Below are 23,305 nucleotides of genomic sequence, written 5' to 3' on the forward strand. Positions count from 1 at the left end.
CAGCGGTAAGTGATGATCACTAAAAATGATCACTTAAACGAAGAAACAGCTCTCTTCAGTATTGAGCAACTTAAAATCTTCAACTTTTTATATATAATTATGAAGAATTTCTAAACATTTTATTTTGAATTGAAGTCGCAGAAAAGCTCACCAAGTGGTGAGATTTAAAGAGCTGGTTCGAACATCTGGTAGCTTCTGCGCAAAAGCGAACGCAGTGTGGAAAACTGGTTTGGCTACAGCTTTTTTTGGTATCTTGAGCTTTTCCAGCTGCGCGGTCACTTTGACGACGGCTCCAATTTATTTACCGCTTCAATTTGTCGTCGCCTCTCGCGAGATTCACGTCGTGACAGCGGAAAACATTGTATACCTGTATAGATAACGACTAATTTCGAGTTTGAAATATTCCTAATTAAGAAATATCGCCAACGCTGCCGGCTTGAGGAATATATATATTTAATATAAACGCATGTGCTTGTTCGATTTTTTTTTGAGTGCATTATTTCCATTTTGGGGCCAGAAAAAAGTGCTGAAAGTGCTGGCGGGCACAATAAATGCTGCACCTGTCTCACCTGAGCGCTTCAAGCCACAAAAGTGTAAAGTGCAGCGCGACTCTTTGCTTTTCCGCCGCTTTTTTGCCTTTTGTTTTTCCTTGCGATTTCGAGATCCGAGATTCAGCAAGAATTCTGCGAGCGTGTGCGCGAGTGGTTGCTGTTGTTATTGCTGCCGCGCTCTAATTGCTAGGCTTCGTGCGGAGAATTCTTCAGGCGCTTCTTTTTCTTCTTGGGACGCCCGCACCGCAAATGAGGTAAAAAATAATAAATAAACTACGCAAATTGCACCACCATGAAGTACACAGCTAAAATAAGTTGGCGAAAAATCCTACTTAACAAAACATAATGCTTAAAGGCGAATTCTAAAATAATTGGTAGTCAAAGGCTTGTATAGAATGTACGGATACCAAATCTGAATTAACTGACTTGATCTTCAATATTAACATATTTATTTTTGTCTTTCACCCATATTATTTTCGATTATTCTTACTAATTTTTCGGTGTACTCAGCTCCACTCTATGTGATCGGGCCAAGTATGTAACTTAATGCCTTGTCTTGGCTGTTATTTGTTGGCATTATATTGTCGTCTTGGTAGCCGTCATCTGTAAACCGCTTAAGGGGCGACACAATTTTCAGATATTAATAAATAACGCGTTAATTGTCGGCCTTCAACTGTTTGTTATTGTTACCCTTGTTATTGTTATTGTTATTGCTGTATCTTCGTGTTAGATTTGCTCTAAATACTTTGGAGTTCATGGAGAAGATCTAAAGAAATGAAAATAAGAAAGTTCTCACTGCCGAAATAAGTCACGAATCTATCAACGCTGAGTCCACGTAAAAAAATTGTCTCTAAATATGCATAATTTCCTGTTTGCCATTTATTAATTTTTCTTAAATGGTTAATATAGTTGCTTTTATTAGAATCACAAATTCAGAAATGATCTCTCCTTACTGCCAAAAGTCAAAAGTTGTACTTATGCCTATGGTCGATTGAAAAACTATGGTCAGTGGATAATGCATATGTGCCAAGAGTCCGCCTCGCGGCTGATAAACGAGATTCTCGAAGACCGCCCGTAGAATCGTTTACGCAGCAGCGGTTTCCTTGAAAATGAGCCAGCGACTGAGGGCCTCGTTATGATTGATGGACTGGCTAACTGATTGGGCCGCCTGATTGATCATTGCATCTTGGCTGGGCCGCTTATGCAATCCCCGCCAGCAATTTGGACACTCGAGCCGCGGACGGGCACTCACCTGGTGAGCACCTGGCCAATGGGCCTGCGGTGGGTTTAAGCCATGGCAATAACAATAACACACTTTGGCTCGGACAACAAACAGCAAATAGTTTACAACAAACAGCAAACAGAGTCCCACAAAACGGCGACTTTCGAATGAGCACGGCTTGTGGGCCAATCGGTTAATTGCATTTCCTGGACACCGCCACCACCATCGCGTCATCGTGGATACCCGTCATCATCGTCATCGTCATCAGCATTTGCAACCCATTCCCATGATGATGGGACGTTAATGGCGCTTTAATTACCCGGACTGTTTGGCAGGGATATTGGAGTCTTTGGATCTGTGGATCTCTGCAGATCTTGGAGCCCGCATTACATTGCACATGCAAATTGCCAAATGGAAAATGCCAATTCACGTTGCGCGTATCTCATAGATACACAAAATTGAAATTATAATAAAAAGCAATGAGGCAAAAAACGGTTGCCGCCGCTGCCTTCGGCTGCCCAGGCTAACTTGAAACCCGGCTCCGCTCGGCTCAGCTCCTTTTGTAATTCAAGCCACCACACCACCAGCTGCAGCACACGCGGAGAAAATCCTTGGTAACCAGATATGAACTAGATATAGTTCGATGGCAACATTTCATATGCTTACCATTCATCCTGCTAGATGCCAACCCTTTTGGTGTTCCAGTAATGGTTCCATAATCATCATCATTTTCGAGAATATCATATGTTGTTATTTTTAAACCTTTGCATCTTTAGAATACGTGTTTCTTCCTAATGATGCCAATCATTTTATGTTTTTGTATCCATTTTATCAATTTAATTTCCAAAAATACTGTGAAATCTTTCCCAAATATTTTCGGTGCACCAAACGGCCTGGGCAACCAGTTCGCCTCGCCGCCCAGTTAGCCTCAGATGGCATTTTTGCCAGGCGGACTTGGCGGACAAACAGAAGGACGGACATTCGGCGGCGACTCTTGGACTGGTTGGGTTTTCCACCAGGTCTACCGAGTCTACCAAGACTGGCATTTGTGGCATAGGATAAGCCTTTTAGCCAACTTAACCCACTAGCAGCCATTGCTAAATTAGCGAAAAGTAAACGTTTGCTTACTGTTTGGTTTGTGCTACGGTAATTAGGGTTTCCCATGATTTTACCCAATCCTAATTTGCATAAATTCTTTAGTTATGTTTTTCTAAAGTAATTATTATCATAATAGCATGTTAGCAGAAAATATTTGTATATTCATTTACATAGACAAACGGAAATTCTCAACATTCTAACAGTGGGATGCCTTCTTTAGGTGGAAAATAGTATAAAGAAAGAGGTTTGCGGAAAGAGTGTCATAACGATGTTGTTTAATGGTTAATCCCCCGTGGATACAGGGTAGCAATGGGTACTACTGGCTGAGAAGGCAAGAAGATGATGATCTGCAGATGGCTTCGGCCAATGCCGCGCCCATTCAATCCAGTTTGCTCCGCCGCCAATCCTCTCCTGCGCCCACGGAAAAATACCCAGAAGTGGCAGCTGGGTCGCCAGCTGTGGCTCCATCTCCGATCCCCATCTCCTGCCACCCGTTTCCAACTGCAGCTGAATCTCCTTCGTCTTTGTTGAGTTTGGGCAGCTGTTTCGCGTGGGCAACTTGGACAGAAAAGGGTTTGGGGTAGGGGGGTACACAGGAAAAAAAAAACAACAATAATATCAGCATATCAGCTACCCATTGTCAGCTTCATTTTGTCATATTCATAAGGTAAATGAACAAAGTTAAATGGGAAATGTGCGGTCTCTTTTCAAATGGCTAGCGATTCGGCGATGTATTAGGAAATCAAACACAGTTGCGCTGGGAGAAAAATGAATCGCATTCAAAAAGATACCGGTAACTATCTCAAATATTTCAAATCTGTTTATAAAGTGACCACCTCACCTTGTTTTTTTACCAGTGCAGTTGAGTAGGAACGGGCCAGCATGGCACTTCAATTAAAACCAACACCCTCGAATGCAAACAAACACAATTGCAACTGAAACCGAAAACGGCTACGGTGAAACATCAATTTATGCAAAACAATTCAATTTTTGCCGCCATCAGCGGTCATTTACCCCTTTTGCAACACCCTCTGTTTTTTCATCATTATTTTCTTGGCTCTTTTAGCGGCACCCATCATTTTGCTGCAGGGCGCAACACACGGCAAACGTACTTGAAACAAAGTTTCGTGTCACGCCTTGGACAATAAGTTGTTCAACGTTTCACACGCTGCAAGTGGGTGGCAGCAGCAGCAGCAGCAGCCGCAGCAGCAACAACAACAAAAGTCGCAGCTGCAACAACAACTCAATGCTGCAGCAGGTGTGTGGGAATCTTGGCCACATAGCAAAAGTTCAATAGCAGCAACGGCATCGCTTGATGATGCGATTGTTGCAGCTTGCCACCGATGATGTTGCAGCTAGTCAGCAGTGTTTCCAGTGTTTCTAGTGTTGCTGCTATTGCATTTCGCCGCCAAAAGATACAGTGGGCAGCAAAAGTAAACAGCCATTTGCCCATTGTGCAGTTGCTGGGCGGGAATGTTGCTGGTGTCGCTGGCGTTGCTGCTGCTGCTGTGACTGCCAATTTCCAGCTGACGCAATCAGGCAAATGAGAGGCAGGCAGCGGTGGCAAGCTCATCTTGCACGCAATCAAACTCCGAATGATTTGAAGCGCAAAATTTAAATTGTTTTGCCAGCCGAGGGTTTCACCTGGGAATTTTGGCTGTGTCATATTGCCACACACAAGCGCTTAATGCTGCCACATAAACTCAATCGATTTATGGCCACAAATATTTATTTTCGATTTTCCCAGGCGGAAACTGTTTTCAGATTAGTCATTCTTACATTAGCTGGGTAGGAAAACAAGTAGCTAAATAATGCCTCAGACTTTCGTGTGGCTTGGAGTGCATTTCCAGGCATTGCCCTTTCTCTTGTGTCCGATGTGTGAAGCAATCCTTTTTGGCTGTTGCATAAGCTGCACTTAATTGGCTGAAGGTGAAAGCAGGCGACATAGGCGCAGTCACCTTCCTTTAACCCCCACACATCGCTGTTAATGTTCTGCAATTAAAATGAGCCGGAGTAAAAGTGCACAAGGCGCTTTCTCCAGACAAAGGAGCAGATTCCCAGCCAGCCGCGTTGCAAGTTGCTGGGTGCTGGGATGCTGGTCGACAGTTGCCAGTTGCCGTTGGCTTCCTTGCGCACGACAGCCGCATTTGGTATTTATGGAGTTGCTGAGGCGCTGCATCACGATTATGGCCATGGCGCATCCTCCTCGGTGGCATAACCCACGTTTGACATTGCTTGCAAATTTGGCGATAAGCTTCGGCAAGCGGAGTTTTCACCAGAAAAATGCCTCGGCAGTCGGCAGGAGGAGAGGATGCTGCTTAGATTATCGACAATTTGTCACGTTGTCAGTCGTGCGTTTGCCTGATTGCCGCGGCGGAAGTAAAAGCCTGGGCACAGGTGCGCATCATCAGCAGCAGCAGAAGTGGCAGTACCACACTACCACAGCATGCAACATGCAATATGCCACATGCAAGATACAAGCAATTCAAGCGCACACGTGTGTGTCCAACGGACGACAAATTCGACAGAAATTTCTCTTTTATTTATTGTAATTTCGCTCGGCAGCTGCCGTGCTGCTCCTGCCTATTCAAATGTGAAAATATGGAGAAATGCTGCATGCATACGTGCAAATATTTTCATTTTGTGCTGTTGGGCAATTAAATCATGCCCAATGAACTTATAATTAGAGGCAAAGCAGAGCAGAGCAGAGCAGTAGCAGCAGCAGCAGCAGTAGTAGTAACAAACCCGTGTTTCCCTCGTTGCTGCAATCTGTGAATCGAAAGACTTGAGCAACGAACGCGAGATAAGTCATTTTGACGATCCAAAGCTACGGAATTCGACATGGCACGCCGTGGATGTGTAATGGATGTCTCCCTCTACAAGAAAACGCCGATTGAAAGATTAGCCAAGTGAACATCAAGCGTTTGTCAATCGCCCTTGACTTTAGATAATTTATGTTGAAGATTTCACACAACTGTTGCAGTGTGCTGGTGGTGAAATGCGTAAATAATAAGGAGCCCTAGTTAATAAACCTAAAATGTTATTCGATAAATTGGGCTTTCAAGAAAAGCGCGCGCCTAGTTCGCTAGTCTATTCAAAACTGATTATAGAGAAGCATTTTCCATACCTTGACCAACTGATTGTGCATGTAAGTGGGCTATTATCCACACGCACTTACGAATTGGGCTATAAATCATTCAATACCAATACGCGTTGACACCCATAGGACACATAGAACCCGATCGATCACCGGGAACCTTTACGACTTTCCCTCGATCATGACGCAGGGCAAACGAAATCAACGTAGTATACACGAGTAGTACTCCACACATTTTCGAGTGAAATTGCGAGCTGCAATCAAAGCTGAACTGAAACAAAAGTCGGGCGTGATTATCAGTTTAAAGAGAACCCGTTGTTAATGCGAGTCCAACGAATCTCCATCTCGATCCGAATGGGAAAGCACTTAACGCGCTTGTCACGCACATGTAATGCGAAGAACACACCGTTGTGCTACGTGAGCCGGTAGAAGAGGCAGGGCACTAAATGTCTGTATGGAAAATGCCCAACTGGATGCTGGGCAACTGAAAAGTATGCATATAGTATATATATGTGCATATGTGCAGAGAAAGTCATGTCCACAAATAATTACTACATTTCGGCTGCCTAAGAAGACGCAACCGAAAACAAGGCGATAAAAGCAGATTTTTACTTGTTGTTTTTGAAGCGTTGTCCAGAAAATTTCTTTGCACATTTCCGAGGAATGGCCAAGCATGAAATTCGTATGGAAATAAAAATCAGCCAGTGGTCAAGGCTTGTTATTTTTATTTCTCTCTTGTTTTGTATGTCTGCCCCTCGTTTTTTTGCTTTTCAATTAAAGTCTAAGCAAAAGCTGAGCAATTGCCAAACGGAAACCGAACGGAAAGTGTCAACACGGTGGGGAAAAAAAAGAAATAAAACCGGGAGGGGAAAGGTGGATATCTGAGGCGTGACAGGAAGTTGTAGATGCCGCAGCAGCAACAGCGGCAGCAGCAACTCATTAGAACTAATTGCAGGGGTCAAAAGGGGGGTCAAACGGGGTATTGAGCGGTAAGGCAGTTGCTTTTCCCGACATCCAACAGGTGAAAGGCCGTCAGAGATGTTGGCCTTTTTGCTTTTGTTTTGGCTGCCGCTTTCTTGCCGCCGCTGCAGTTGTTTGTCGAAACTTAATTGTAACTGCCAAATAATTCGTGGCGGCCACAGAAAGAGATTATCATTATTATTACTATTACTCTCTTTCTATTGTTATTAACTGTCGAAAGGAAAAGGGAGTGGATGCAGCAGCTTGCCGTCTGCCAGTTCCATGTTGCAAGCAGCAGGTTGCTGGTTGCATGCTGCCGCTTTTCATCGACATCGCTAAACAAGATCTTTGTCTGGCAGGTCGGGAAACTCCTCCATTATCGAGATAAAAGCCCGGGTATTTGGGTCTGGGTCTGAACTTAACCACCGATAATTGTCGTTAATCGGCGGAATGGCTGGGATGTCAAATTGCCAGCGGATGTGGGCTGAATGCACATATTTCTATCAATGCTTTTCAATCCAATTCAATGTCTGCCGGCTGTTGGTTTGGCTTTATTCGTTTAGCCAAACGATTTAAAGTATGATCGCTTTTTGTTATGAATTGAGAAATCCTCACCCTTGGAGTTTTTAATTAACAGCCACAGCTTTTGGTTATTAACAAGCGCTTACAAATCAAACTTCGATGGCTCAATTAGTTTTGGAATCAAAATACATAGTTTTGAACTATGTATCTTAAACAATTTGTTCAGATGACAGCAGATTAAAAATGGCTAAATCGTTTACTTTTGATGACACAATTCGGATAATAGTCTGCTGATAGCTCGATAAGTAATCGATCACTTTTGCCATTTGCGGGCAACTAGTTAAGCTTTTGCCGAGCATATATGTATATCCCATTAAAATCAATCACACAACCCAATTCTATGTCTTGCAATTATCTTTCCATTCGACACACTTTTCCTCAGCCATAATCTCTGCCATAACCAACCAGCTCCCGATTATCGAATGATTTATATCTTTCCCATTCGGATTGCAATTCAAAATTCCGATTCATATTTCCCCATTAGGCGGCGGGCAATTATAAATGTTTTGATTCAAGTAATTGCCACTTGCGTCAGTGGTTCGCAGTAAGTGGGTAACTGAGGCAATTTGGGTTCACATCTCGGCATCACCTCCACCTTTCCCCCTTCCAATCCGCGATCCCCAATCCCCGATCCCCCATTCCCACATTGTCTTCGGGTCGCTGGTAAGTGAGTTGAACTTTGGCGAAGTAAATGATTTATGTGGCAGCTGGGGCAGCTAACAAATAGCTGATTCGCTCCAAATCGAAGTGCATAATGCAAGGCCCGGCGGGGGCAGGCACATAATTTCAATAATAAATTTCTATAATTTTCCCCAGTTTCTTTCGCGCTTTTTGTTTTTGTTTTGGTTTTTGTTTTTTTCGGGCTGCAAGTGAAGCGTAGAATTACGTGAAAAAGTGAAATTATGCGACGGCGGCGGCGGCAGTGAATGTAAATCGCCTCAGATCTCTGGCTTACCAACTCACAAGCTCCACCAACTGGCAGTGGTGCGTGAAAGCAGCAGGCACCACCACCAGCAGCACCACTTCTGCACCGGGAGAAAAAACTGGGCATCTTCTTATTTGATTTTTCCAACTATATAACAACTGCTAGTTATGTTACTATGGAAATTTGCTCAGTGCACCCAAGCCACCAGCAGCACCGCCTCTGCCGATGCGTGTGACCCAATTCGGGAAATTTTCGATTGCAAGTTCAAGTTTTGCTCACTTTATTTATATGTATGTACATTTGTATGTACATATGTACTTAAACTTGAGTCTCGTCTCGCCTTGCATTCTGCTGCTTCTGCCACGTTCATTACTTGTCAGGCTGTTCACGTCGCGAATCGGACATTGTTTTTTGAGAAAGGGGAAGACACTCCCCACTTTCTTCAACTTTCGCACGGAATTCACTTAATTCGCTTTTTGGCAACTCCTCAAGTTCGATTTCTGAATGATATTTAAGACTTCCGAATTATTATCCCGTCAGTTTTCACCTTTAGATACTCTAATCTTATCATTTCAAAGAATCTTACAATTAATATAAATTTTGTTTTCCGTTGCTGCAGCTGCATGTGAAGACATCCCGCATAATGATGACGATGACAGCAGCCTCGGCTTCGATATCCACATCCGCTTCGCTGACCAACTCGGCGTCGACGGACTGCAGCAGCAGCATGCAGGGATCGACGACCAGTTCGGCGTCCAGCGATGTGATGACCTTGACGACGACGGCGGCCTCCTCGTGGTGCGCCATACCGGCGAGCTCACGCCTCCGCGTTTTGCGACTGGTGAGGCCGCATCAGAGGCGACTCCTAGTCGGCGGACCAGAAAGGGGCAGCACCTACGGATTCACGGTGCGCGGAGGACGGGAACACGGCACCGGATTCTTTGTCTCCCATGTGGAGCACGGCGGCGAGGCACAGCTGAAGGGTCTGCGGGTAAGTAGTGGGTCACTAAGTCACTGGGGCGCCAGTGGGTCAACCGAAAATTCCGATCACGTAGCACTACGTGACGGATTCCAGGGCGAGGTCTTCCATTCACGCATTGCTTTCTCCCGCAGATTGGCGACCAGATCTTGCGGATCAATGGCTTTCGTCTGGACGACGCCGTGCACAAGGAGTTCATCCAACTGGTGGCTGGTCAGGATCGGGTGACCCTGAAAGTGCGTGGTGTGGGAATGCTGCCTGTGAGGGAGTAAGGGCAATTGATCTTTAAACAATGCAAATTAGTCTTATTAAGTATACAACTTCTTAGCTTACCAGAGGAACGCTTATCCTGGAGCGTGGTGAAGTTGCCCAGCGTAAGCGGCACTCCCTCGGAGAGTTCCTTCAAGGGCGAAAGGCGCGGCGCCAGCCGGGACATCAGTGTGGTCCTCCATGTGGCGCCCAGGACGAAGCTGGGACTGGGGATTTGCAAGGGACCCGAGTGGAAGCCCGGCATCTTCGTGCAGTTTACAAAGGATCGGAGTGTGGCCCGGGAGGCGGGATTACGGCCGGGTGACCAGATCCTCAGCGTCAACAGTATCGACTTCTCGGACGTCCTCTTTAGCGAGGCCGTGGCCGTGATGAAGAGCAGCAGCAAGCTGGACATGGTGGTGCGCACGGCGGCCGGATGTGACCTCTTCCCGGGTGAATCCAGTGGCTACAATAGCTCTGCCAGTTCGGTGACGGGAGATCAAAGCCCTTGTTGGGCGGACGCCAAATCCAAGCGATTGACGGCGGTCAGGGAGGAGTCCGGAGCAGGTGGAGGAGGCTGTGGCTTAAGCTCAGGACCTGGGGCAGGTAGTCCAAATTGGTCGCAGGGCGTCGAGGTGCACAAGCAGATGAACAAGACCATCATAAAGTTGACGGAGAATGGGACTTCTATAAACAACACATATATAGCCAGTTCCGGTAGCAGTTCCGTTTCGGGATCCGGATCCACTGCCAGCGGAACTTCCGGCCGCAGTCAGCAGTCACAATCGAATCCATCTAATCCCTCCCGCAATTCAACCACCATGAAGCGCAGCCATCTGAGGCCAGTTAATTCCGCTGGTTCCGGTATAGGATTAACAAGCGGATCTGCTGGATCTTCGGGATCAGGATCAAGATCAGGAGGGGTCATCGCTGCACCTGCTCCACCGCCGCCGGCCATGAATGAAGGAGCCAATGCCAGTGGCTCAGTGGGCAGCAGCCTCTCCAGTGCCATAACCGAGGAGCTCAAGAAGCGCAAAGAGGTTGGTACTGCGCTTTGAAAAAATGTTCTTAAACTTATGTTAAGTAACTTTTGTTTTGAATCTCTTGAAAATATCGCACTAAAGTAATGCGCGATTTTTTAAGTGCACAATGAGAGATTGCTCCACCAGCAACTAATTGGAATCATTGCAGAAGCAGCAGCAGCAGCAGCATCAGCAGCGCCACAATCGAGATAGAGATCGGGATGGAAATGGAAACGTGGATCGTCAGCTGACGGGCCACAATGGAAATGGAGGGCACCGCAGCTGCGGCGGCCAAGTGTCGCATCGCCAGCGGGCGAATGTTGCTAGCGTGGCTGCAACACTGCAGGGCAGCGAACGCATTAGCAATTCGGCGGGCGGCGGAGGAGCAGGTGGGGCAGGTGCTTCGAATGGAGCTGGAGGAGATCAGCACACGGCGCTGATGGACGAATTCAAGCGGGCGCACCAGCGAATGTTCAGAAACGGGTTCCATGAGAGCGAGCACAAGGTGAGCAAGCAGCAACATCCAAAACGCAGCAGCCACATCGCCAATCCATTGATTGTCGGGTACTCGCAAAGGTCAAGTGAGCCAGCCCCACAGACTGCACTTGTCGTGGGCCAGTGGCTGGAAGCCCCCTCGGGTCCCCCCTTCCATCTGAAGACAACCATTCCCAGCCCATTGTTGATTTGTTGTTGATATTACCCAACCGAGCAGCAACTCAAGTAGCTGGCCACTTATGGAGCTAGCCTTTGAAGGGGGGAGGCTCCATTATAATGAATTGCGGGGACCCCCACTCGGCGATGGCATCTTATCGGCCAAATCGATAAGCGCCGCGACAGCAGACCCTCCAGATTGCATTGGCCATATAACAAAGCTATATGTATGTGGCGGTGATTAGGATCAGTGACTAAATGGTCAATGCGAATTGTTGCACCCATCGGTTGGTTGAATTAGTTGGCCATAAATTGGGAATTGGCTAATTGAGTGTTGATAAGGTGCTCGATAAAAGTTTGGGCTTTCGATGAATTATAACTACTCTACAGAGTACATACAAATCTGCAGTATTAAGTGATTGCATATTTAAACGGCAATTAGAACGAGCAATCACAGTCATCGTAATTTTTATGGATGACGGGACACTTGCAGTTCTGCGAAAATCAATCAAATATTTGCGTTTGCCCAATGGCACTCCAATTGTTATCGATGGCTCTTCAGCGGACATGGTGAGCTGCGATTCCTGGCCAATTTCGGACAGAGTTCCGCACTCAGCCAAATGGGCAAATGACTCACGGTGCGGGTGACAAGCAAACGAGAGAGCATGTTAGAGAAACCCAAACAAAATCGGGCAAACAAATGGCCAAGAGCAAACAGGTGGGGTGAATGGGTATATTTTGGGCCTGACTGTTCAGTGACTACCCCTCAATGGCCTTATCTAATCGACGAGACGTCGGCCGATGAACGATGAACCAAACTGCGCCGCCGAAGTTGTCCAGTCTTGGCAAGAGCTCGCTGGCGGATAGATCGCTTTACGGCCGGGAAATGAGTTTGCTGCGCGTGAAAAACGGTGGATCGGGTGGTGGGGGTGAGGGGTCAGGTGTCATGCCCACCATGCGACCAGTTAGCATGGGCCGTCCCCTGGTGACCATGTCCACCTACGAGGTATTTTCAGGGAACAATATTTACCTGTAGTTGTTGATCGACTGCTAATCTGCGTTTTTTCCCTTGCCATTTTTTTTGCAGGAGCGCGGCGAAACGCTGAAACGCACCTCGATTATGCCCGATGAGAGCTGTTATCGGAATAGTATCAACAGTACCAACAGCAATGCCTTCAACAGGAACAGGAGCAACAGCAATACAAACAACACGGGCAACTTCAGTAACAACAATCGCCTGCAGCCCCAGAACGGAGTCAATCTGGCGAATGGCAATGGGTCGCCGGAACTGCCGCCACCGGTAAGCGAATGATCCGTGTCCGAAATGAAACTCCATAGGCCAGAAGATCTAAGTCCTAAGATTAAGCCAGTCTTGCAGCTATCAATAAAACTACCTCACACCAAAATCGAAATGCAAATGTACAACGTCTTTATCGAAATCTCTTAGTTTTTCTTTGGTGGTCCGCCTCAACTGGCTATAAATGTTGACTAGATTTTTTGGCAAGGCCTGGTAGCATTTCTCCATTCAACACATAAAAGTTATCGCATCTGAATGATTTCGTAACTGTTTTGCAGCCACCACAGTTCGCCAATCCGCAGCCAAAGCAGATGCCGCCCCAACACATCAAGCTCATGACCGGAAACGCAGCGGCGAACGGAAGCGGAAGTGCAAATGGGCTGGGCAACGGCAGCTTGGCCAAGGTCAAGCAACCCATGTCGCCCATGCGCAGTGCCAGCATAAGTGTGGGCGGATTCCGACCACCAGCCACGCCCCAGCCCGACTACGATGCCGTCCAGATAAGATCCCCGCAAGGAAGCGAATCGGTATCTGGGCGAGATGTGGCCACCAGTCAGCAGCAGCGGCGTACCCTGCGGCTGGGCACAGTGACCATTGGGGAGTACGGGGATCAGAGGACGACGGGGAAGCGGGAAACACTGCGCAAAACGAATGGAGAGCCCGCTTCCAATGGGATCCTGAAGAACGGCAGCAATCGGAGCAGCGCCAGCTTTAATCACGGCTCCAACCAACAGACGGAAAAGTCCATCAAGTTCGGCAACTGATTGGGGTCTTCTCGACACTACTTTTGTGCAATACGCTCGATGATTTTGAGAGGAAATCAACTAAGAGAGTACAAAAATCGGACGTGCAGCTATTTTCCATATCAACCATATCCATTACCTTATACCACTTTTTTTTGTTTACATCTAATTTGTATTATATTTGATTACGATTTGTTGGAAATATTGTGTCACTAGTTGCTATTATTTAACGAATACTGTAAATAAGCCACGCGCAAGAGTGTGTGTTTCCAATAAAGCATATACATATGTACCTTATATACAAAATAGTGTCTCTACACATAAACAAAAGCAAAACTGATAAGAAAATGAAAATATTTAGCTGCTTGCGTCAGCTGGCAAACAGCGTCGGCCAAATCCCAATTACATTAGAGCCGTAAAGATATCGCCTCAAGTGATAGTGATAGGGATTGATATGAACGAGAATAAGTCTCCGAAGACACTTTTAATTAAGTGGGGACCCACCCAAACCACAAGGAAATGGGGAGGAATGGCAACATAATCTTGTTTCTTTTTTGCTAAACAATTGCAGAATGTTTTCGATAGCAATAAAAATAGTTGTCCAAAACTGAAATGCCATGTCTCGTTAAATTCTTAACTAAATTCCCTATCCAGCTATGCTGAGACCTGGAAGATTCAAGAGGATTCCATTTTTTTGGCAAATTTTTATAAAACGTACATAAAGGATGGTGAGTATTCCCTCAAAGTATCATTGTCAACCCTCGCTTAACCCTAATCCTCAACAGGTCTGCATGGCGGCAAGATGAGCACGTTGGCCAGGTCCAATGCCTCGCTCTACGGATCAATCAAATTTAGTTGTTATTTTGTAATTTAAATAAAAGCAATTCAAATATTATGATTTCTTGTTTCTTGTATAAAATAAACGAATACAATTGAATTCGCGTGCCCAGCACAAGTTTCAATTTATTGCCTATGCTGTCGGCGTTCCCGATCCCTGTGCTCCCTCAGAATCGGCACGATGCGGCGCAGCTTCTTCGTCGGATGGCGATTAATGTACCTCAAGGCCTCCTTGCAGTGCAGCTGAACCATCACCTCTTCACGGCGTAACACGGGGAAATGGCCAGTGGTTTGGCCGGCAAATGCAAGGATCAGGAGGGACAACGGCACAGTAACAATGCCCACCCAGTAGCTCTCGTAGTTTTCATAGTTGGACTCCGATACGTGGCCAGTGCCGATTATGAAGATCCTCAATAGGACGACACACATATTATCCACTGACTTCCAAATCACATTGACAAACCCCAAAAGCTGGTACGACACTATCACTTCGTATATCCGCTTGATCACTGCCGGACTATTTTGAAGTAGCCGTGGAACGAAGTAATTGCCCCATATAAGATCCATCGCAGCAAGACCCACGATTAGCGAGGGTAGCTTCGGTGCCGGAGCATTGGAACTTCTGGAATACAACGCCAGGAACTTGATCACGTGGAGTAATCCAGCCAAGAAAACGCATTTCAAGTTGGTCATAATCACACCAAATTATTTCAATAAAGTTTTGATTTTGTAATTTCAGAGTATTTGACTTAAAATGAAAACATTAGTGATAGCTGTAAAAACTATGCTTTGGACACATTTCAAAAAGCTAACTTGAGTCGAGTTTCCCGACTATCAAATACCCGTTACTCAGCTAGTGTGAAAGAATAATAGAATAATAGACTCACAAATGTACCCCAGACTCCTAGGGATTATAACTCAGCCCGTATATGTAGAAAAACTACTTGGCCAACATTTTGCAAAAAAAAAAAAAAATATGCCATGTTGCTGAGTAACTCTCTCTTAATTGATTGAGTTGCATGAAATGTAAAAGTGGGCGGCGGTGGCGTTGTTACCCGACTAATTCACTGGAAAAAATCCGGGCAAACGGGAAAACTTATTTTCCTATCAATAAAAAGTGTTTTGAATTGAATTTCTTTCAGTGCAGTCATAATTACACAACCAACATATGTGTCGCGGGGGCTTTACGGATGGACTGGCGGGAGTAGGTGGGGGATGAGGCTACCGATTGACCAACTAACTGAGTAAACCAAGTAAACCGAGTTTCCTTCCTCATTGTTGCGACAGAATGACGGCAACATTTGTTGACAGCAACAAGTTGCAGATTTCGCCTATGTTGTTACTGTTACAGTTTTATGGCTATTTGTTGTTGTCATTACCATTACGATCAATACGCTACACTGTCGGAAAAAATTTGGGCGGCTCTCGCGATATAAAAAAGGCATTCGATAACATTTTAGTTTTCATAAAGTTGAACAAGTGAACTACTCAGATCTTAAACAAAATTTTAAACACTCTTATTAAATTTATATTATTTTAGTAATATATTTTCGTTGTTAAACGTTTGCATTTTATCAACGTAATAATCACACATAACTATGCAGCGGCTCCACGAGTCGCTTACCCCCGATTGCCCCCTGAAAACCTGAGCTCAACTGAAACCCAAACTAAAGCCAAAACGATCGTGGCTCAATGTCCAAAGCGGCGACTCTCGTGGTCGGGTTAAACCAATAAAATCGTTGCGCAGACGCAGCTATTCAGTTGAATTTTGGACTCGAGAGACTTCGGATCGAAGCTCAACCTGGGATTTGGAAGTTTTCACCTTGTTATAAAACCACACAGTTGGGCACTTTCCCCCTTCTCCATACAATTCACATACAAACGGCAATGCTGCAACCTCAGAAGATGCATATTCTGCTGCTGCTCTTGGCCATGATGCACTGCATCTGTGCGGTGCCCTTAGCTCCTGCCACGCCCGATGGCGCCACGCCCATCGACGCCCGCGTCTCCGCCGCCGACTTCGGCGCCCAGGATGCCTTCGATGCCGCCGATAGCTCCGCGGAATCCACCCACGCGCAGGCCAGCGAGTCCGGGTTCAAGGTGAGTAACCTGGGCATACTTTAAAAATCCGAAAGTGACTATCCTTATTTTCCGGCAGATCTCTCTCCTGCCGACTCCGGCTAAAACGGCGGAATCGGTGAATCTGGAGCAGGAGGCCATTCCCTCGAAGGTGCTGAGCGTGTACGACAACAGCCAAAAGAAGCTGGCCGATTTGGCGCAGGTAAGTGATGTGACCCATATATAGCCCCCAAAGCCCGGAGTCACTAGGACCCACTTTCGATTTCAGCCCGTTCCCATTTTGGACTCCATCAGTGAGCACGAGAAGTACGGCAACAACGGCGACATGTTCGACGGCATCTCGCGATCCATTGTTAACGGCTACGAGGCCTTTTCCAACCTGCTCAACACCTTTATTCAGGTGAGAGGGAGTGCCGAAATTGCGGCCTTTGTGTTTGATGTGTTTGTTTGCCCTGTCTCTTGGTCAATTCATTCGCACACACGTTGCGTAATGGTCCCAGCGATGCACCGGCTCAGCAGCCAAACAAAATTTAAATAAGACGTTATGCATGCGAACGAAAGAGCGCTATTAACTTACGGCCTTAGCAGTCAGTATACTGCAAGTCCTTGAGTCTTGGCTATTTTCAAGTCAGATTGACAGTACCACGACCCGCTGGCACTGCTTATGCAATTAGTCGCGTCGTGTGCTTCGCTTTGGGCAAGGTCAGTTCCAGCTCCAGCTTTCCCTCTCCTGACCACTCTCTTCCCCCCATTTCTCTCTTGCAGAAGCCCAAAGAGTTGGCGCGCAGCGTGACGAAGGGGATCACGGCTCAATTGGATATCATAGGAGGCAAATTGGTGGGCCTTTGATGGCTTGTAATTTAAATAAATACTTTAATTTATTTGTAACTTAACACGAACATGTTGTGTAGGAATGCATTTCGATATAAATATTTGTATGTATGAATAAAATAATCATACGCATATTAGTCATGTAATATTTGCTTTAACTATTTGCTCCCACCTCCTCCACTTCGTCTTCTCTTCTCGCTTTCCTCACGCTTTTCGGGCAGTTGCGGTTTCTGCTATTTCGAATACTACAGAGTTCCATAAAGTAACATAAGTATTGTATAATTATGTATAAATATATAGTTGATATATTGGTTTAATTGAAGGGTTACGAGCATAAGCATATCCAGGTCCAAGGATCCCGACTCGCACTAGCTGTATATACTCGTATGTCAGGTACTCTTGCAGCTAAGCAGCCAGCCTGATAAGTATGGAACGCAATATACCCTGTTCTAGGTGCGTTTCGGGCCTTGGGCCTTATACTATACTACTAGAGAGCACATCACAATATGGATACACCGCTAACTAAATATGTGATTGTTTCACCGGCAGCATTATGCCATGTTCACACTGCGTCCAGTGCGAATCTGCCATCTTGCTGCCAGTTCAATTTTGTTCGACTTGTCTTCGCCTACAGATTACAAACAAAAAAACAAAAAAATACACTTTGAATTAAATTAATTTTTGGCACATTTCGCAGAATAAATTAGAAACTAAAAGAGTTAACAAAAGGAATAGAGATAGCGACAGGGAGTTCGGGGGGCCGACCCCAACCCCCCAATTTAGAAGTCCGCCTACCACCGTCACAGGCGCGTTCAATCCTCCCAACTGCTGGTGCGGGTCTGAGGATCGATCGACGGGGAGTACGACTTGTAGGTGTCCGAGGCTCGCTTGTGCTTCACCGTGCAGAACAGCAGCATCGAGGTGATCAGCCCGAACAGCTGGACGAAGGCAATGCCCAGTCCCACCGCGCCCACCACGTTCAACTGGCCAGTGAACCAGCTCTGCAGCGAGTGGGCACAGCCCTTGTCCCACCACAGCGACGGGTTCTCAGATCTAGAGGTGGCGAAATAACGGTATAGTGGCTAGCTTCTCGAAATGGTGTAACAAATAGTCACCTGCCGCAGTCCGGACGCATCATTCCGTCGCCGGATCCTTCGGTGAGTACCTGGCGCTGGTCGTAGAGGGTCCTGCAGCAGGACTCGGGCACCCAGCGCCTGCCTGGCCACGACTGGATGTCATACCAATCCTCGTAGGAGGAGACGCCGCAGCACTCGAACTGCCAAAAGGGATCACGTTTCAATGAGCACGTGGAACTGGGCAACAAGCGAAAGGCACACTCACCGACTGCTGCACGCTGTCCCAAATGGAGGCCACCGAAGGCGCCACCAGAGATCCCCGATCGCTGCTGTTGTAGTGCCGCTCGATCCCGAAGCGCAGCTCGTTGGCCAAAGTCCGTCCCAGTCCGCCGCGGAAGAGAAAGGCGATGGAGCCAACCAGGAACTCGCTCATGAACAGCATTACAATCAGCATGAAGTACTGCGGGTAGATTTGATATTGAATGGCTTTGCACAGAAAGAAAATGGTACATAGATCACTAATTCGACATATGTATATGTATGCCATGAGCTGAATCCTCTCCCTTGACCCTGATTTACCCCCGATTTACTCACCAATACCAGGAGACAGCGGGACTGCACCCAGGCGCCGCAGCAGCCAAAGAAGCTGACCACAAACCCGGTGCCCCCGATGCCCATGAAGATGGTGTCCGCACTCAGACCGGCGTGCTGGGGCAGCAAAGTGGCGTATCCCGCGTAGCTCAGTCGCAACCAGAGTCCCGCTCCTAAAAACGCACAGCTACACAGCTGCAATGGGTCAGGTTGGAAATTGGAAATTAGAAATTAGAAAGGCACTGATTACCCAGCAGAATGCTCGAAAAGTGAGAGGGAGCTGCATACCTAAAGGACTCAAAAAGCTTAATACGTGATATAAATCAACGAGTCAATTGTCCCGGCCAGTGTCACTTGGACACAGACCTTGATTAATTGCCATTTGCTGCAGGATCTATATTTCAGATAATTCCCCCGATTGACGGCCGAATGGAGAGCCTTCGATTGCAAACTGTTGCATGTTTACAACGGCTGACATCTGACATTTTCAGGGAGGAGTTCGGGGGAACCTCAGTGGCAAGCAAAAACAAAAGCGGACGGAAGCTGCAGCTGCAGCTCCAGAAAGCTAAGGGCAAACACGCCGCCAAAGTCTGCGTCGAGCTGGAAACTGAAACTGAGCTGAAATTGAACTGAAACTGAACTGAAAGCAAAGCCAAAAGCAAACGCAAAAGTCAATGACAGGCGCTCAGACAATGCAACATGCTGTCACAAAGACACTTCCGCCGCAGACGACGGCAAAGTTGTGGCTCTGATTAGCCGCCCTACCTACTGATTTTGATTTTGCCTGCGATTCTGATGCCGCATATCCGTTCTCTGGGTGAAATGTGTATCTCTCCAGAAATGTTTACTTGGCAACAAATTTAAAATTACCATGTTTTCTAAATGCGCCATAGAGGTGCGTATTTTAAGCCCACTTATTAGTAGTTAGTAGGATATTTTAGTTAAATAACTTGCCCATAGAATGATGTTGAGCCAGCAGAATGTGCGGCGTATGCAAGTGTAGCCGGCATTGCCCATCGCGGGATCTGAAACGAAAACAATCCATCAGATAGAGCTCAAAACCTTTAAGAGTCCTTAATATTTAGTGCAATTTCATTTTAAAAAGTAAATAAATCCTGTGAGAAAACAAGGCCTTGCATCCATTAAACATCCAATTTGAAGCAGCAATTGCAGGTCTGTGCGTTTATATATCAAATATAGTTTTCTGTTATTATTATGTGTATTATAACTATGTTTTTTCATTGGCATTTCCTTTGTCAGCGCCATGTAACTGGAGTAGCTCCACATGTGTGTGTGTGGCAGCGGGGGCGATTGTTTAGGCAATTGCAGCTGCAACTGCTGCACAAATGCAGTAATCCACAAATGTCCACACATGGGTAGGCACTCGCTTATGCAAATATTTTGTTTGATTGAATGAAAACAATAACTAAATAAAAAAAAATAACAAAATTAACAACAGCAGCGACCGCAATGACCATGGTCAACGAAGCAGATGAGCAAATAAATGGGTGTCCTCATCTGTATATTTAAACTATGGGTGGCAAAAAGCATTCAGGGCCGTACATTTGTCAATCAACTTTCATAGATTTAAAAGAAATTATAATAACATATAAACACCATGTAACCATTTGTATATACTAGTATTTAAAAAATCTATGTATCTGGAACATTGCGAATGTGCAGAGAACCAAGAGTCAAATTGCCAAAAAACCACCATTCTTCTCGACTTTCATGGGAAAGAAGCAAAAGTTTTTGAATTGGTTTCATGCTAATGATCACATGTTTTGTTGCAATCAAGCCCATGGATCTGGGAAAATTCGTGTTGACCAAAAAAAAAAAAAAAGGTTGCGTGTGAACCAGCAATGAAAACCATATAAAAGAAGAAAAAAATGTTTATTTTGAAATGCACTGCTAGGCAATAAGGGTTCGAAAAATATTGGCCAGGATCAAGTAAAGTTGATATATATATATATAAATAAATCTTTGAATAAATTATTTTATACTTTAATATATTGAGCTGTCATCGTCCGACTTGCAAGAGCCTTGCTAATAGATCTGAACTTTAAGGTTCTGAGGAGCACGTGCCTCCTAATCACGATCCTCCCACTATCTCTCGGATTCAGATTCGGACTCAGATTCACATTCAGATTCACATTCGGAGGGGTTTGGAATGTCCGCTCGAGGGTCGGGTCGAGCTATCCAGCATATAATTGGAATAACTATCATCCGCGATGAGGATCGTCCGCCCCCTGACACCCCACCCCCGCGAACATAATAATAATAATGAAATAGTGCAAATAATAAGAGACACTGGGCGGGGTAATGGGTCTGGCCTGTCCAGGGCTGTCCAGTTTTCAGCTTTTCAGTTTTTCAGCTCGGTTCCACTGCGACTGCGATTACCATTCCCAGTTGCCCGTTCACAGTTCCCAGTTTCCAGTTCGTCGTCTCCAAGTGCGAACAATTGCCCAAGGCACACACAAGCAGCAACTGTCGCTCGCTTATTTTCCAATTTAACTCAATAACGCGGACTGGCTTAATGGCATTTGACGCTGAAAATTTGCGATTTACCCACCCACCATACCCAACCCTCCGCACATACCCTATATGCCACATACCCTACATGCCCCATACCCTACACACTGCACACTATCCACCGTGCTCTGGGCATTTATCATAATTCGAGTAGCTGGATCTGGGATGCTGCGGATGTGGATGTGGATGGGGATGGGGATGGGGACTTGGATGTGGCGGAGTGATTTATGCCAGGGAAATGCTGCCATCTCAAATTGTTTTCGTTTAGCCGAAAACTTTGCGAATCGTCGCAGTAATGGGTTAAGTCGATTAGCTTTTCATATTTTCCACTCGCCTATTAACTTGCTTGCATTCGATGTTTTGGAATATGATATTTTTCAAACTATCCAATACTTTGTGGGAGAAACCCAGTAAAGTGTGGAAATAATTCCGAAGACATTACTTTGCAAAAGGAAATAAAAGTCCTTCAATACAAAAATCTTAGAAAATTTCCAAGCTAGGTGGGTGATATTATATCATATCACGTAATATTATATATAATATATTTTCGAAGAAGAGATGACTTCAAGTTCCCACACTATAGTGAGACTGAATGCGATGAAAGATATGTGTCACATTTCATAATATCGAAAACAGAGATCACAAAGATCAGGGGAGCAAGTTACGGGGAGATTACTGTAGCAGGCGGTAAAAACCTGTAGGTAAAATTGCAACAACAACAACGACGACTTTAGCAACAAGATCAGTCGCTCTGAAAAAGATTTTCACCATCTGACCGTTGGAGACCCCCCCCCCCCCCCCCCCCCCCCTTGTTCTGTTGTTGTTGTTATTGCTCTTTCAAAGTGTCGTCCACGAAAAGTTTTCTCTTTTTCTTGTTGTTGTAAGTTACAACAGTGTTGTTGCCGCTGCCTTTCTGGCCGATCGGCCAATCTATGTGTTTATACTTTGTTTGTGCCCCATTGCCGCATTTCTTTTCAGTTGCAAATTACTTCAAGTTGCTGTTCGTTGTTTGCTTTCAATCTGGTTTTTGTGGTTGTTGCTGCTGTCAATAAACTGCAAAAGTTCGTTGTTATTGTCACAGCATCGTGTTTCTATATGCTATATATGTATGTATTTCAACTGTGTCTATACAAACAGGACATTTACATTGGCTTCAGGACGATTAAACGCTTTTTCCAACGGACTTCGATTCGCACTATAAGCCACAGAATTTAACTCGAAAAAAAATAGGAAAACAAAGAATTAACTGGCGCAGGAATCTCCGATTCGCGTTGCCAAACGTTTCGTTTGGTTCTGCACTTCTAATATCGATTCTGATTTTGATTCTGATTCGGATAGTCGGATCGCTGGCTTGGGATTTCAGATTTTCGGTTCGTTTCGCGTATTCTATGCGCTCGCCGCGGTTGTTTAAAATAAACTGACAATTCTTCGCGTTGTCAGTTAAAAATAGCAAAGAAGCAACGCCGCCGCGCAGCAGCCGAAGGGGCACGAATGTCTAGCCGAAGTGGCTTCGGTTGCAAGTTGTAATGCACAGCGAGAAAAACTTGGCAGGGTATATAATTTTTGCTTACATCAGCATATGTTTCATCTAATAGTTTGATTTATCATAATTTATTATAATTTATAAGAATTAGAGCAGTTTTTTTACAGATACCTTCGATTTTTCTACGTGTACCTACCGTTGACAGTTGCACTATAAGCTCCTCGCTCTCTGAGAGCAACACACTGGGCGAATCGGGGAGTACGTGCGGCCCCAAAAGAGAGCTGAAAAGCGACGCGCGCCGTCTGCATACTTTATGAATGAGATTTATGTTTAGATTTCAGTGTCACGTTTTGATCCACTTTTCGGCCTAATTCATACCAAACAAACAACAACAAAGGCAAAGAGCAAAAAGCAAGAAGAGCACAACAAACGGAGAGATTTCAAATAAATAACGACGGGAAGTGGAAGTGGTCAGCACTCATACGCCGTGTGTGCAGCTG

General features: G+C 45.6%; 4 protein-coding genes across 5 annotated transcripts; 2 read left to right on the forward strand and 2 right to left on the reverse strand.

Moving 5' to 3' along the window:
- The first annotated feature begins 325 nt into the window (after positions 1–325).
- LOC6612318 (cell wall protein AWA1) lies at positions 326–13,673 on the forward strand. Of its 2 annotated transcripts, XM_032725404.1 has the most exons (8): positions 327–805; positions 9,055–9,426; positions 9,549–9,682; positions 9,743–10,703; positions 10,855–11,190; positions 12,169–12,342; positions 12,424–12,636; positions 12,912–13,673. In XM_032725404.1, the coding sequence occupies exons 1-8, from the start codon at positions 467–469 to the stop codon at positions 13,395–13,397; spliced, it is 3,015 nt and encodes a 1,004-aa protein (XP_032581295.1). In that variant the 5' UTR covers positions 327–466; the 3' UTR covers positions 13,398–13,673. The 2 variants fall into 2 exon arrangements, with proteins under 2 accessions (XP_032581294.1, XP_032581295.1); XM_032725403.1 differs by lacking the exon at positions 12,169–12,342 and having other exon boundaries at positions 326–805.
- A 593-nt stretch (positions 13,674–14,266) lies between these two features.
- Positions 14,267–15,255, reverse strand: LOC6612317. The gene has a single exon (XM_002036791.2). It carries the CDS (start codon positions 14,904–14,906, stop codon positions 14,340–14,342), a length of 567 nt encoding a protein of 188 aa, XP_002036827.1. The 5' UTR covers positions 14,907–15,255; the 3' UTR covers positions 14,267–14,339.
- A 710-nt stretch (positions 15,256–15,965) lies between these two features.
- LOC6612316 lies at positions 15,966–17,423 on the forward strand. Its single transcript, XM_002036790.2, has 4 exons — positions 15,966–16,313; positions 16,372–16,494; positions 16,561–16,692; positions 17,058–17,423. The coding sequence occupies exons 1-4, from the start codon at positions 16,101–16,103 to the stop codon at positions 17,139–17,141; spliced, it is 552 nt and encodes a 183-aa protein (XP_002036826.1). The 5' UTR covers positions 15,966–16,100; the 3' UTR covers positions 17,142–17,423.
- LOC6612315 (tetraspanin-9) lies at positions 17,406–22,738 on the reverse strand. The gene is made up of 6 exons (XM_032725899.1): positions 22,469–22,738; positions 19,745–19,815; positions 18,794–18,985; positions 18,465–18,659; positions 18,239–18,399; positions 17,406–18,176 (listed from the first exon to the last, which is right to left on the reverse strand). The coding sequence occupies exons 2-6, from the start codon at positions 19,805–19,807 to the stop codon at positions 17,936–17,938; spliced, it is 852 nt and encodes a 283-aa protein (XP_032581790.1). The 5' UTR covers positions 19,808–19,815; positions 22,469–22,738; the 3' UTR covers positions 17,406–17,935.
- Positions 22,739–23,305: the final 567 nt, after the last annotated feature.

This window comes from Drosophila sechellia, chromosome X (genome assembly GCF_004382195.2).
Source record: "Drosophila sechellia strain sech25 chromosome X, ASM438219v1, whole genome shotgun sequence".
Classification (NCBI taxonomy): Eukaryota; Metazoa; Arthropoda; class Insecta; order Diptera; family Drosophilidae; genus Drosophila; species Drosophila sechellia.